Below are 14,000 nucleotides of genomic sequence, written 5' to 3' on the forward strand. Positions count from 1 at the left end.
ATAATAATCTGCAGGATTTGAACTAAAATATTATCTTAATTCTTATATTTCCACTGACTGGTTCAAATATCATTGAACTCAATCGAGATGGTTAAAAAGGCAAAAGCACCACGATTTATTTCACTTTACTCACGACTCAACAGATGTTCTATTTATTTTGACTCAGGTAGTATTATTACACATGTCCCTGAAGTCTGAGGATGTTGAACACTGGTCTGTTGTGCAGCCGGGCTGAGAAACACTCTGAGCAGCAGGTAACACACCGAGCTCCAAGGTCGCGGCTCTATTAAAAGTTTCCTGGCACCAAAACGTTCTTGGGGTAAAACAGCGACAACAACACGGAGGTGAGTCCTTGCCCTGCCAGTCGCCCCAGTGAGTTGCCCCAGTGAGTTGCCCCAGTGACTCAGCTCTTACGGCTCTGACGGAGGAAACTCTGCAGACGTCTGATGGGTCGGAAAGAATGCGATCCACAGAGCGAAGGGACCTCCTGACCGCCTCCCATCAGGAGCGCAGACCATCTCACATCAGGAAGTAATCTCACACATTTAATTTGTAGTTTGAATACTGTAATTCCAACAACGCCGCCATATATTATTCACCACCACAAACCGATCCCCCCTCTTTTGACATTCAAAGCTTCGGAATTAAAAGTTCTCTGCGGCGGAGCAGTCAGCTGAGAAATATGAGACTTTCATGAAAGATCCCCCTCACGAGAAGATGACGACGGGTTGGATGTCCCACTTAAAAACTTCAGGTCGAGGGTTTTAAAAGATGTTTTGTACTTTGAGGATTGACAGAGGAGCAAAGGTGCAGGCAAACAGTTTGTTTTACAGTAAGACTCGTGGTCCTCACAGAGCTCAAGGCTCTTTACATCAGGGTTCAATCAGATCCCCACAATGTCAGGGGGAAATGGTTCTTTAATCTTAAAATCTGGCTCGTGACACAGTATTGTTTCAGCTCACAGTTATGGAGCTGTGATTACGAGGAGCTGGGAACTGGGCCTGAGGTTTTAACGGGGGAATCATATAAATGTGGGCCTGCGTACGTATCACAGAGTAGTAGCTCTTTACTTCTTTAAGACTTTTAAACCCTCACGAGTGAGTTTGAGACAAAGACACATTATCAGCTCATCTCACCGCTGAAGTTCACTAGCAGCTAAGTGCTGGTTTAACTTCAGCTGTGATTGAACAGCAAACTACATCTACATGTGGAATTCCTTCATGGTGATCAGGACGCTGCCTCTCGACTGGGAACCTCAAAAATGTTCTGATGTTTTAATAGTGAATTGTTGATGCTTTTCATCCAAGCTGCATTTTATTTTGCATTGTAAACTGACCGCTGTTTGCAGCTTTGTGTCGAGTTGCAAACGGTTCCAGACATGAGATGTAAACAATTTGGGAACATGCAGTGTATGTGAGAACACAAATGTCCGAGTCAGTTGCTCTTCCTGCCGGTCCCCTGGTAAAGCGTCCATAAAATGTCCAGGTGAGCCCAGGTCCGAATACAGCAGAAGACTATCTGGGAAGTTCACAGTGAGTGAATGTTGATGACATTTCTAACATGACAGATCCAAATCTAGAAGAAGAAAAATATCTCAGGATGAAAAAGAGGAGCCATAGACGTAGAAGATGCAGACACAGATAACAAAGAAAACGAGAGTGTTTGGTAATAAGGGCCGACACCAGCGTCGATGTACATTAAACTAAAACACTGATTTCCACAGTGGGATTTATAAATCATGTCCTGCCTCCTTCATGTTCTACAACCCATCGTCTGAATGTTCTGGATATGTTCATGTTGTTGTGAACAAATCGACTGCTGCGTGATTCATATGCGAACGACAAACTCAGCTGTATCCAGCTGGGATCTGGAAACTGTATCAATTAGTCCCGGAACAAAGAACATAGTTTTCTTTAATTTCTTCTTAGGAATATTCCTAAGAGAGCTCTACATCAGATTCATGACGTGTTAATAAACTGCAGAATTGTTCACATCTGTATCCTCTTATTGATGAATAACATGTTTTCATAATTAGCAAAGTTAAACGCCTGCCAATTCCCACAAGCACAAGCATTTCAGTTATGTGCTCTTCAGTGTGCGTTGATTACGTTCTTGCATAAGAATAAATCCCAGATAAGAAAGTATAATTACCGTCACATGAAAACAGTGTAAGTGGCTTTTAAGAAGAAATTCCTTCTTAAGAACAGATGGTGAACGAGGTCTATAGTAATTAGCACATCTTAACACTTTTAGAAAGTTTAGGCATTACTGTCTATTTGATATGTGAGAGACGGGAAGTTAAGGAAGAGTTGAGATTCAAACCAGAGACCATTTGATTGCATGGTCATGTTAAACCACGAGACACCATATTATACATCACAATTTGTCATTTTTGACCAAAAACTGAAAACGTTCATCAGCAGAACTGTGTTTTAACTTCGGAGGATTGTGACGAAGGCAAAAGTGAAGAAGAGTAGAAGCCTTCTGAGGTATAAAGAGTCAAATCCCTTCAGTTCAGCATCTGGGCTAAAAGTAATAGAAACAAGAAAATACCAGATGAATTTCAATTTCAGTTTTTGCACAAGTTGTTAAATATGAAGCTTGAAGGAAATGATCTGGGAATAACAATTTGTCAGTGTTGCAACAGTAGTTTTGACATTTACAGGGTCAAGTGTGCAATGTAATTCAATCTGTTTGAAATGTTAGTTTTATGAATCTCAGTGTTCTAGGGGGAGCTGGGATCTGGTGAGAATGACGAGACACATTTTCTTTAATTCTTTTTAAGTGTAGGAATTTCCTTCAAAGAATATTTTGCACATGACACACGAGAGGCTCCATGTCCACGATATTAATTTCACCAGATCTGTGATGGGTTTGGAAAATATGAAGATCCATTGAAACCAGAAAAAAAAAGAGCTGCTACGGCTCCAGTTGACCTCACTTGCCAAACCAGGGCATAGTTGGCCGGTCTAGCTTCACCAGAAGTTGCCTCACTCGGCCTTTCCAGCTCAGCTCAGCAGAAAACACCAGCAGCGAATGGAAACAAGAATGGTTTAACACATGAACCCCCGAGGGAGCAGGCTCCTGTTAGCTTTTCCATTCTTGGGAGGTATATTCTCATTTCTGCCTTTAAAGTAAAGCGTCAGGTTTCCCCTGTTGTGACTTGTTAAGACACATCAACACAAGATAAATAACGTTGACATTGCAAAACGTCTCGTCCGTTTTCTCGTCTGTCTCTGCTTAAGGAGGAAATGTGTAATAACACACGCAGAAATCTGGCAGCTCTCACTGACTGTACTGGCATCTTTGTACCACCTTAAGCTAGAATGACTTAACGTCTAAAGAATCATCTGTCTTAACAAATCATTCATCACAGTTTCCTGTAGCGTGAGACAATGCCAGTTGTTTCCAGTTCAGCTTCATTTCATTTCGTCTACAACTGAAATCGGTGTTTTGAACGAGACATTCTTCTCGTGAAGTGATGTCTTTTATTCATTCACACATAGTTGTCTGTTGTGTCACTTTTCCGTATGTTTTTTCTATCAGATCTGGAGAGACAGAGCTGATAAAGAAGAGTGAGAAAAGTGCAGAGTGATCAATTGAGAGCAGGAGACATTTTCTGGATATATCTACTTTCCTCCATACAGTTGGAATCAATCCATTCATTGTCTATAGCGCTTATGCTTTCAGGGTCATGTGGGGACTGCATGGATTCCAAGAAATTTAAAGTGAAGCGTGTTTTCCTCGCATTAATATTGTACTTCTTTGTATTATATTGTATTATTACAAGTCTTGAATGTTTATATATCTGTTCTCACTCACCTGTTTGCAGGAGACAATTTTTAAATTAGAAAAATGAAAGAAAGAAAGAGAATGAAAAACGCACCACCAGGCGTACGTGAAAAACAGTGAAAGGTAAAAAAGAAGTATGAAAGGTCCCTTCAGGATAAAGTTGTAAAGTTGTGGAGGGACAGTTGACAGTGTCTTTATATTTTATCATTTCAACTCAAGGTATATTTTTGGATAATAATCTTTTGTAAATAGGGGATTAATCATTAATATGATGACCAGTATCCCTACATCTCAAACATCCTTGTACAGATGTGTATCTTTACCGTAAGGCAGCCTCCGCTCTTTTGGACGTCAGGTTCTCTAACGCAGCCACATTAAGGAATCTCGAAGAAAACAACAGGTGACATCTTACACCACCTGGTTAGAACCAGTACCAGCCCACCTCCACCTTCTGACTGCCACTGGTTTCACTGAGGAACGTGTACAGCAGCTGTACTGTCCCACTCGCCTGGTTAAACTCAGTGCCAATGGGCCTCACTGTAAGAACCATTCATGCTGATGTAAAATATTTTACATGGCAACAAGTCATGAAAGCAGTGGAGGTGACAGACCTACCAGGATGTTCTATATAAAGACCTGGGAGTCTGAAGTTAACTATCCTGGCATCACATCAAAGCCCCCTGATGAAAAGCACATGACTTATGTCCCAACAATGCCTTTTTCATATCGAGTCCCTACAGAGACGTACAGATGTTGTGATCTCACAGAGTCCAGAGCTCTCTGCTGAAACTGAACCTCTCACCCTCACAGCAGAGGTTTTCCGTCGGTGGGGGTGTTTGGGGGCTGTTTTTTTTTTTTTTTCCTGGAGAGGGGGTGATGCTGTTCTCTGTTCACTGGAAATGTATTGACTGAGGATCCAACTCTCAGCCTTCCAGCTGGAGCCTGCCGCTGCTCTGCTCACTGCACGGGGTTTAAACCAGGACACTAACACACCTGACGGCTGAGGTAGGACACACCCTGGATCTATCAACAAAACAACTTATGCATTAGTTTGTTTCTGGTCGGTCTGGCATGTTTTATTTTCTGAGAATGCAGCATCTTTGAGGTGTAAAGGTTGGTTTCTGCTGGGCACCTCTAAGGTCGTGCAGATGTTAAATTGTATTTTGAAAATGTACTTTTATATTGGAGGAAAAAGTTATGTGTTTGTGTGAGTTTGATTTGCATGTAAATCTTTTATTTCTATAAGATCAACACAACAATGATCACCAGGGTATGGATTATGTTTTAAAGTCAACAAAAAGGGAAAAAAAGGACAAAATCTGACTTTGATGATGGATTTGTTATCGAATTGTGTGCATTACTTTCCTGGAGGCTTGATTAAAGTAGATCGAACTAGATGATATGATATGTAATGATCTCATTAGATAGAAATGTTAAGTAATTTTCCATGGAATACAGTCACAGTCATTAAGTCTTAAGTACAAACACATGAGGGAAACTATCTGAATCACCTGAATCATTTCAAGAACAAAGCAGACACATCTGTGACTGGTTTATTATATTAGTCCTGTACTTTACTAGTACTGAAACGATTAATTTATAACAAGATGAGTAGAAAAAGATCTACAGATTAGTTGTTCTCAAAATTAATTGCCTTTTATCATTTAATGACTTGAATCCACAAAAGCAAAAGTTATCAAAATATCAAAATATTCTCTGGTTGCTGCTCCTCCACATGTTTTTCTTTACTTTATATGATTGTAAACTGAAGATATTTAGGTTTTGGAGTTCTGGTCAGAAACAATGAGACGTCTGAAGATGGAACTGTGGGGGAGTCCTAGTGGAGGCAGGAGGGATCTGATCAGGGATCAAATCTTATCACTTCCAAAGGAATAGTTATCAACATGCAAAACATTTTCTAGTAACAGCTGCTCTGATGAAAGGATTTTCTGTTTTGCTTTATATTATATATTATATGATATTATCTTGGACTCTGATCAACTGGAAACCAGATTTTTCACGATCATAGACTAGACGTGTAGACGATAAACAGGATTTGATATTGAAAAATAATCATTGTAGTCATAAGTGGAACTGTATGTGAGTCCTGTCAGATCAGAGAGGAGTCACTTCCCTCTGATTCTGATGTTTGACGAAATGCAGACCTCTGAAGAAATATAATTTACCTGCTCTACTGTAACTGGAGTGAGATTTAGATCCAACTCCCTTTACTTGGCCTCTTTTGTGCTTAATGTGCACGTGTGGAGTGAGAGACCGAGGGTTCAGAGGAGGGTCTGTGCTGAGCGGTATTTGCTGTCGCAGCAGGATCCTCAACCACCACCACCACATACTTGTGGCTGCAGTCAACGCTCGACTTGAGGGCTGAGACTCCATCAAGATTACCAGAGGAAAGTAAACCAGACGCTGTCGGCCTCACTCGGCCTCACTCAGAAAGCTGCATGAATGTGTAATACAGGAAGATATGTATCATTTTCTGAATCAGTGCAGATGGTGAACAGGTGAGAGCTGGCAAAACATTTGTGTTGGCTGCAAGAGCTCCTTTCCAATAGATGTTTTCAGAGCTTCATGGAAATACCGATAGAAATAAAGAGCAGCACTTACTGAAAGTGATCGCTCAGACTACTCAGCTCTTTCACCAAGTACTGTTTGAACTATACCCTCCTCAAACAGGCTGCTAAACTAAAACTGGACTCTTCAAGACAAAAACAGCAACAGAAGTAACTGACAGTGTCTCAATGACTGTAACATGTGTGTAAGTTCAGTTTATCAAACCCACGGGATCTCTAATCAACATCTAACATGTAGTAAGTGTCGGACTCAGGTATTGGCAATATTTAAAGACTTGGCTCAAGATACAGGGCCCAAGAACTGCTGGTGCAACCAAATAACTTGTGACTGAAGAACTAAATTCGTTTAGCTGACAGGAGGTTAATCGATCCAGAAATCAAGGTAACAGCACAATCTTTACAAAATAGGAAAGCTGCCCCTTTTGTTTTGTAGAACTATCTGTTTTTAATCTCTCCAGTCCGGATCTCTTGTGATTTTTCTTGTGACCCCATCAAGGGGTCCCTGTGACAAACAGTAGCAGATGTTGCTGCAGAGCTGCATTCACACATCACTGGGAGCTTGTGTTTTGGACATGGAAAAATGAGGACACAATGAATCGGGCCTCATGGGTCCACTTGGCTCCTCGGAACAGGACTAGAGTTTGGATGGGTCCTGGTTCCTGTCACTTCGCCGCAAGCTGAGAACCTATCAGGACTATGGGCTCAACACTGAAGAAGCTTAAGCTGAAAAACAGACGCTGTTATTTCCTTGTTCTCTTTTGAAACATTGTGTAGGAGTAGATTTTGTATTTCAAAACCATGTGGAGCAAAACAGACTAAATATCAAAAGGTGGCCAACTTGCACAGGCTTCATTCATCATTGTAAACTACAGGGCTCAGTATTTCCATTCTGTTGATGTTGGAATAAAACTGCAAGAAAAACTAGAGTCCACAGCTTCTCAATATCTCGACATCTAATCCCTTCAACTGATTTGAGAGCTAACCCGACTTCTGTCTTTCCCTACAGCTCCTTCTGGTCACTGCCTCACTGACCACTAACCATGAGGGTCTTCCTCCTGCTGTGCCTGCTGGTGGTAGGCAACGCCAAACCCTACCATCCAATCAACATCATGGATTTCATGAAAAACTATGACATCATGATGGCTGATTCAAGTGACGACGACAACGACGACAACGACGACGATGAGGGCCACAGTGATGAAGATGATGATGACGATTTAGATGATGAAGACGAGAACTGTCCTGCTAGTTGCCATTGTTCACCCAGAGTGATGCAGTGCTCCGACCAGGGTGAGAACACACTCACTCCGGATCCACTGTAGACACGTGTTTAAAACTAGATAGAAATGCATCCTGAGCATTCAGATAGTGATAGATAAGTAAAGACGGATGGACGAGGGTCTCAGGGACATCTGGAACCAACGTACTACCAACCCTACTCCCTCTGGAGGTCTGAACTCTTCATTCTATCTATAAGACTGATCACAGCCAGCGGACTAAATGGAAAAAGCCTGGGTCTTTGTTATTTAATGAATACATAAGTTAAAACCGTTCCAATCCTTTGAATCAGAATTTCTTGAACTACAGTTTTGTTCAGAGACAACAGAGATCCGTGGCCTTGATGCAGACTAATCAAGTTTGATTGGTTTGTTTTCCGTAAATAAAAAGAAAACCCTGACACATCATTATTTCATCTTAGCTGGCAGACTTTGAATCAGGACAGAACACAAAAAACTTTTCACCTGTATATCTCAGTATTTTCTTTTAAACCTTTGGATCCCGGAGCTCTGACTCTCATCAGTTTAGGTTCAACTCCGGTCTCTAATCAGACATTTCGTGTTTGTGCCAACAGGTCTGATCTCCATTCCTGAGAAGATCCCTGAAGACACTGTGATGATCGACCTTCAAAACAATGATATCACTGAGATCAAGGAGGACGATTTTAAAGGCCTCCACAAACTCTATGTATGAAACCCTCCACAGACATTCAGAGCTGGTTTACATTGTACACCACAACCCTTTCATGTTAACATCAAACACACACATGGCTGAAATCAGGGAAGTAAAGAATGACATCAGTCCATCTGATTAAAACATGAGCAAACAAGTTCCAGGAAACTGGATATAAAGTCATTTAAGGATATAGATTTTTTGTGTGGTAAAGAAAATAACTTGTTCCAAAGAACAACACAAAACTTGCACACATGCACAGTTGTAGATAATGAACACTTTTGTTCCCCTGCATTCATTCATTAAACACGTCAGATCCTGTGTTCAACCAATGACTTCCCACAACAACAATAAAGTCTATTCAGACTCAATAAGACCAGAGAACTGTTACAGCGTGTTGGCGCTCTAAAGGGTCTTTAAGGTTCCAGACAAGAGGAAACATGTCCATCAGCCTTTAGAGATGACAGTTCCTTTATGAAGCTTCCAGCTGAGGAGGGGGGGGGGGGGGTGTTTTTCATCCAGCTGTTGTTTATCCAGATGGGAGTAAACCACATAAAGGCCTACAACTCTTAAATGTAACTCAACAAACCATGAGAATCTGCAGACAGTTTTTTTTTACTAATAAAACCAATGTAGGACAAAGAGTGATTTAGATCAAAAAAGGAATTCAGATTCCTCCTCCAAAAACTAAATATGTTTGAAACAAGAACAGCTTTACATTACACCAGATTTCAGTTGCTATAAACACTTATCATTCATTTCAGCCAAATGATATTTCCTCTCTTTCTTGCCAAGCACAGATTGGATAACAAGCATTAAAGTTTAACCTTGACCTTGAAATCAGGTGTTTAAAAGACTATTTAATCTCAAATAACTAAGCCTTTAACTGTGCCGTTCAATTGAATTGAGTTAGTCATTATAACATCAGCATCATCTGCTTCAGGAGATGAGGTAAAAACTCTGCTTGAATAATTTTTTCCTTTCACTCACAACAGGGCCTGTTCCTCATCAACAACAAGATCTCCAAGATTCACCCCAAGGCCTTCAGAAACATGGACCATCTCCGACTGCTGTATCTGTCCTACAACCTGCTGACGGAGATCCCTGCCAACCTGCCTCCCAACGTCATCGAGCTCCGCTTCCACTCAAACAAGATCAACAGAGTCCAGAAGGACGCATTCAAAGGCCTGAGGAAACTCCACGTGCTGGGTGAGACCTGCTCTCAGCACCGTGTCTCTGATTCGAAAGGACCAGTGTTATCGAAGGACAGATGTTTTTGTGGTTCTTTGCCAACGAAATGTCAGCAGCAATTAATTTGACTGATTTAAGAGTATAGAGCAGTTATAGAGCAGTTATAGAGCATAGTTTGATCATGACTCATGTCTATATTATGTCCTACTTGTTTACACTCAAACCCAGGACACGGATCATCAAGCTGTTGCTCACCATTGTATGTGGATGACGTAAGAATATATAATGAATCCTTAGTAATCAAACCAAATATTTTGTGCCTGTCCAAACAGAGCTGGGTGCCAACCCTCTGGCCAACAGTGGGATGGAGCTGGGAGCTTTTAATGGCCTGTCGACTCTGTACCTCGGAGTCGCAGAGGCTAAGCTAACTGCCGTACCCAAAGGTAAATAACACTCACCTCCTCCTGATCTGAACAAGGGATTGTTACCTTGACTTTCTCCTCGACAACCTGTGCAACTGGTGTGAAGAAAAACTGATGAAATTATGCTTTGATTTGTCTTCCAACTAATGAACTCAAGTATTTTTAAATGACAAGTTACACCGGTTGTGTTTGTTTTGTTTCTCCCAGACTTCCCGACGTCCATCACAGAGATGAGCCTGGACTACAACAAGATCGCTAAGGTGGAGGTAGAAGACTTCATCAGATATAAAAACCTGCAGAGGTAAACACCAGCCACATCTCACCACAGAATCTGACATGACCACACTTTAATGAACCTGTCACGGACGTATCTCAAGTAAAATGTATTCCCTTTCTGTATTTTAAAGGTTTCTGGGAAAACAGATTCAGTTTTAAATAGTAATCGTAGGCACATTATATATTAATGGATAGACATTTCAAGAAAAATATGAATTGTAATATTCAGATGTTACGCTTAATTCAAAAAACTAAATAAAAACCCAATTTCTTAATATAAAGACTATACAACATTGTGTGTGTCCTTTAAGCTCATTCACTTTATCTATATTACCACACATTGATATATTTACATCGGTAGTGGGTCCTCTCTACGAAGGCAGCCATGTTTTTTTACAGAAGCCCAGACTGGACAAACTAAACACCTTTTGAGTTTTTATGACAACTGAAGCTACCACAGGTTCTCTCTCATGTTTGGAAGGGGAAGGTGAGGTGAGGGGTGTTCAGTTGCAACATCCAACTTCACCACTAGATGTCACTAAACTCTTCACACTGAACCTTTATTTTTCAATGTACATATTTAAATCTGTTGTCCGTCTCTAACTTCTTTCTTATAAACCAGTGATAACACCTGTTACTATCTTTTGCAGGCTAGGACTTGCTTTTAACCAGATCAAGTCTGTGGAGAACGGCAGCTTCGTCAGCATCCCAAACGTCCGCGAGATGCACCTAGACAACAACCGTCTGAGGAAGGTCCCCCCCGGCCTCGGCTCCCTGCGCTACCTCCAGGTACAGACATCTGATATCCACCAGTCACTGTCTCCGGTGGTTGAGGGTTGACGAGTAGCTCTGAGCCAAAGTATCCAAAAACAACATCTTCTTTTCATATTTATATTTCAACAAATCAAAAAGAGGTAGAGGTATTTTAACTTAACGTCTTTGTACTAAAGTAGACTAAACATATCCTGGACACATCTCTATACCTGATGCACAGAGATTTATATTTCAGTGGCAGCAGGTTAAGTTAGACCAGTAGCCCAGACCTCCTCTCCTTCCTCCTGACCGTGTCCTGCAGCTCCTCCTAATGGATCCTATGGTATTGTCATGCCAGACTGAATATGTAATTCTTCAAGTGTAGATAACATGAAAAAACTGACTCAAGTGGGTTATTGCAGGGATGTGCTCCTTCAGGGAGAAGGAGCACATGTTTCTCCAACTGAGCCCAGACACTCCCTTGTTTCCATTATCCTGTTATGACCCAGAGTTTATCATCATATATATAAATCTGCTATATGCTGTATGTAGATGTTGAACAAAGAGAATCAAATGTACAACCTACACTATGTTGTTTACACATAAGCAATGAGGACAAACAGCTCTTCATGTCAGACTGTTCAAAATGTTGTTTCCTGCTCTAAAGGTTGTAATTCTGAGTTTCAATGTTTTCCTGAAGGCAGCATCAGTACGAAACTCTCTGTCATGGTGTGTGCAGTAAGAAAAAAGCTGGAAAATATCTGATTAAAAACAAAATTCCTTTCTGTCTGTTCAGGTGATTTTCCTCCATGGCAACAAAATCAACAGTGTGGGAGTCAACGACTTCTGTCCCGTCACGTCCGGTGTCAAGAAGAACCTGTACACGGGCATCAGTCTGTTCGCCAACCCTGTCAAGTACTGGGACATCCAGCCGGCGACCTTCCGCTGCGTGACCGGGCGGAGGGGCGTGCAGCTCGGAAACTTCAGAAAGAAGTAGAGAGCGAAAAACGAGGAGTTCCGGGGGAAATAGAAAATGGAGAACTGCCAATATCCTTGTTACAGTATAAGGAACAAACTGGAAATAATTTTGATAAATCAACAAAAAAAAGAAAAGATGAATCTGTACATTTAAGTGTTTAAGCTCATTATGATAGTTCTCAGCCAGGTGGAGAAAACTAAAGCAAAACTCTAGTCCGGCTGATGCTGCTGATAATGTGTAAAATAACTAAAACTAGAAACTAGGCCCAAAGTTCCCCTTAAATTCAATAAAGCTGCACCAAATTTCACAAAATCATATCCACTCTCTAAATATGCTTAATTGGTTTAAAAATTGATTCAAGGAAATTGTAAACAAACAATCTAGTCATGTTTAAAAAAGTTAGAAAATCTGCATCGGCTGCTTTGTTCAGATTCATGGAAAAGTTGAATGAATCGTTGCACCATTTGTGGAAATCTGTTCAGTAGTTTTTTCATAATCCTGCCGACAAACAAACATAACGTCCTTGGTGGAGATTATTAATCCGTTTTTCTTTGTATCTCAACTTTTTCTGGGTAAACTTTACTTGGGGTAGAGCGCCTCCCCCTGGTCATTTTGAGTAACACCACCCAATAACTTGAGTAGTGTTACATTCTTTGTACCTTTTTCAATGAAAACAAACGTTTTAATTGTTTTCTTTCAATGTCGAAATCAAAACAACTTTTAATAGGATACAGCTATGTATAAAGATTTAAGTTGTTTTCATATCAAGAAACAAAATATACCTTTTCTCTCTTATGTCATTTCTTTACATCGAGTATTATATTGTCGCCATTTTTTTTAAAGTTGAGACAATAGAATTATCATAGAGAATTCACTTTAGCCTAAAAACCACAGTTTCTGGTGTTATCTAGTGTAACATGTCACTTTAAAGCCCTGTGTCTTTCTCCATGTCGATGTTTTTCATTATCTCACTGCATGTCTGTATTGTCTTAATTTAGAAACTGAAATTATACATTGTCCTTGATGTAAAGGTTTTCCTCTGCAGGGCTGGGGATTAATCTGTAATCTGAAATTTACCCCTTGAATTCAGTTTGTTTTAATAATCGATAGCAACCAAAATACCACCACAGTTGATTATTAGCAGGTAATGATCGTTTAAGAGCATCTTCCTTATAAACTTGTCCCTGTTTATTCCAATGTGCTATCCTCCACAATGGTGCTATATTTATTTAGTCTGTCTTTAAATAAACCTGGATCACCTCCCAACTTCAGTCTCAACTTATTTTCAAAATGAATGTAGGTTGGGGAGTTGAGAAGTCCATATTCGATTTCATCATTTCAGCTATTACTGTCATATCCTCTTATACTCAATAATTCATTTGATTTGATTTAACATGCCAAGTACTCACCTGAATGGTTGAAAACCAGAGATTAGAAATTAATTTTCGAAAAATGTTTAAAATGTCAGAATTGTATAAACTGATCTGCAGACGTATAGAATACAATCTACTGCTCAGAATGGATTGTATTCGTCAACGGTTTTTACAACAGAATAAAAACAAAGCCAATGCTCAAGCTGGACAAAACTGGAAGCAAAATCAAAATTAAACAATTAACAGTTGATAAAGTGACTTTATTCTGGTGTCCCTGGTAGGAGGTAAGTGAAGCTATTCCCTTATCAACCAGCAGATGTCACTATACACTAAAGAGTTAAAGTCCATCATCTTGCTGCCTCGGCTTCCTTAATGTGATTTCCTGTTGTTGTTTGGCATTAATTGGTGACAGATAAATCTCTAGTAAATCAGTAAGTCAGATAGACAGAGAAACATATTTTTTAAAAACCATTATCCAGAAACGATGCCAAATTCAACAGCCAATATCTTGGTTCTTTTTGGAAGCTGCTTCAAATCACATTTCACTGATCACAGCTTCTCGACACCAGAAGTTTCTCATTCCTGCCTCGCTGACAGCAGCAATTCAAACACACTCACGGGAACGATGAATGTGATGGAACCAGTGTGAAAACGGGACAAAGTCTGTGTGTTTTCT

The 14,000-nt window shown here is 40.3% G+C and overlaps 2 protein-coding genes across 3 annotated transcripts in view; one reads left to right on the forward strand and one right to left on the reverse strand.

Moving 5' to 3' along the window:
* cenpp (centromere protein P) overlaps positions 1-14,000 on the reverse strand; it is a 71,983-nt gene that overhangs the window by 25,124 nt on the left and 32,859 nt on the right. The window lies entirely within an intron of this gene.
* aspn (asporin (LRR class 1)) lies at positions 4,651-13,217 on the forward strand. Its single transcript, XM_053442757.1, has 8 exons — positions 4,651-4,797; positions 7,387-7,670; positions 8,233-8,345; positions 9,326-9,539; positions 9,854-9,964; positions 10,151-10,244; positions 10,870-11,008; positions 11,769-13,217. The coding sequence occupies exons 2-8, from the start codon at positions 7,421-7,423 to the stop codon at positions 11,967-11,969; spliced, it is 1,122 nt and encodes a 373-aa protein (XP_053298732.1). The 5' UTR covers positions 4,651-4,797; positions 7,387-7,420; the 3' UTR covers positions 11,970-13,217.

The sequence above is a fragment of the Pleuronectes platessa genome, chromosome 2, assembly GCF_947347685.1.
Source record: "Pleuronectes platessa chromosome 2, fPlePla1.1, whole genome shotgun sequence".
Taxonomy (NCBI): domain Eukaryota; kingdom Metazoa; phylum Chordata; class Actinopteri; order Pleuronectiformes; family Pleuronectidae; genus Pleuronectes; species Pleuronectes platessa.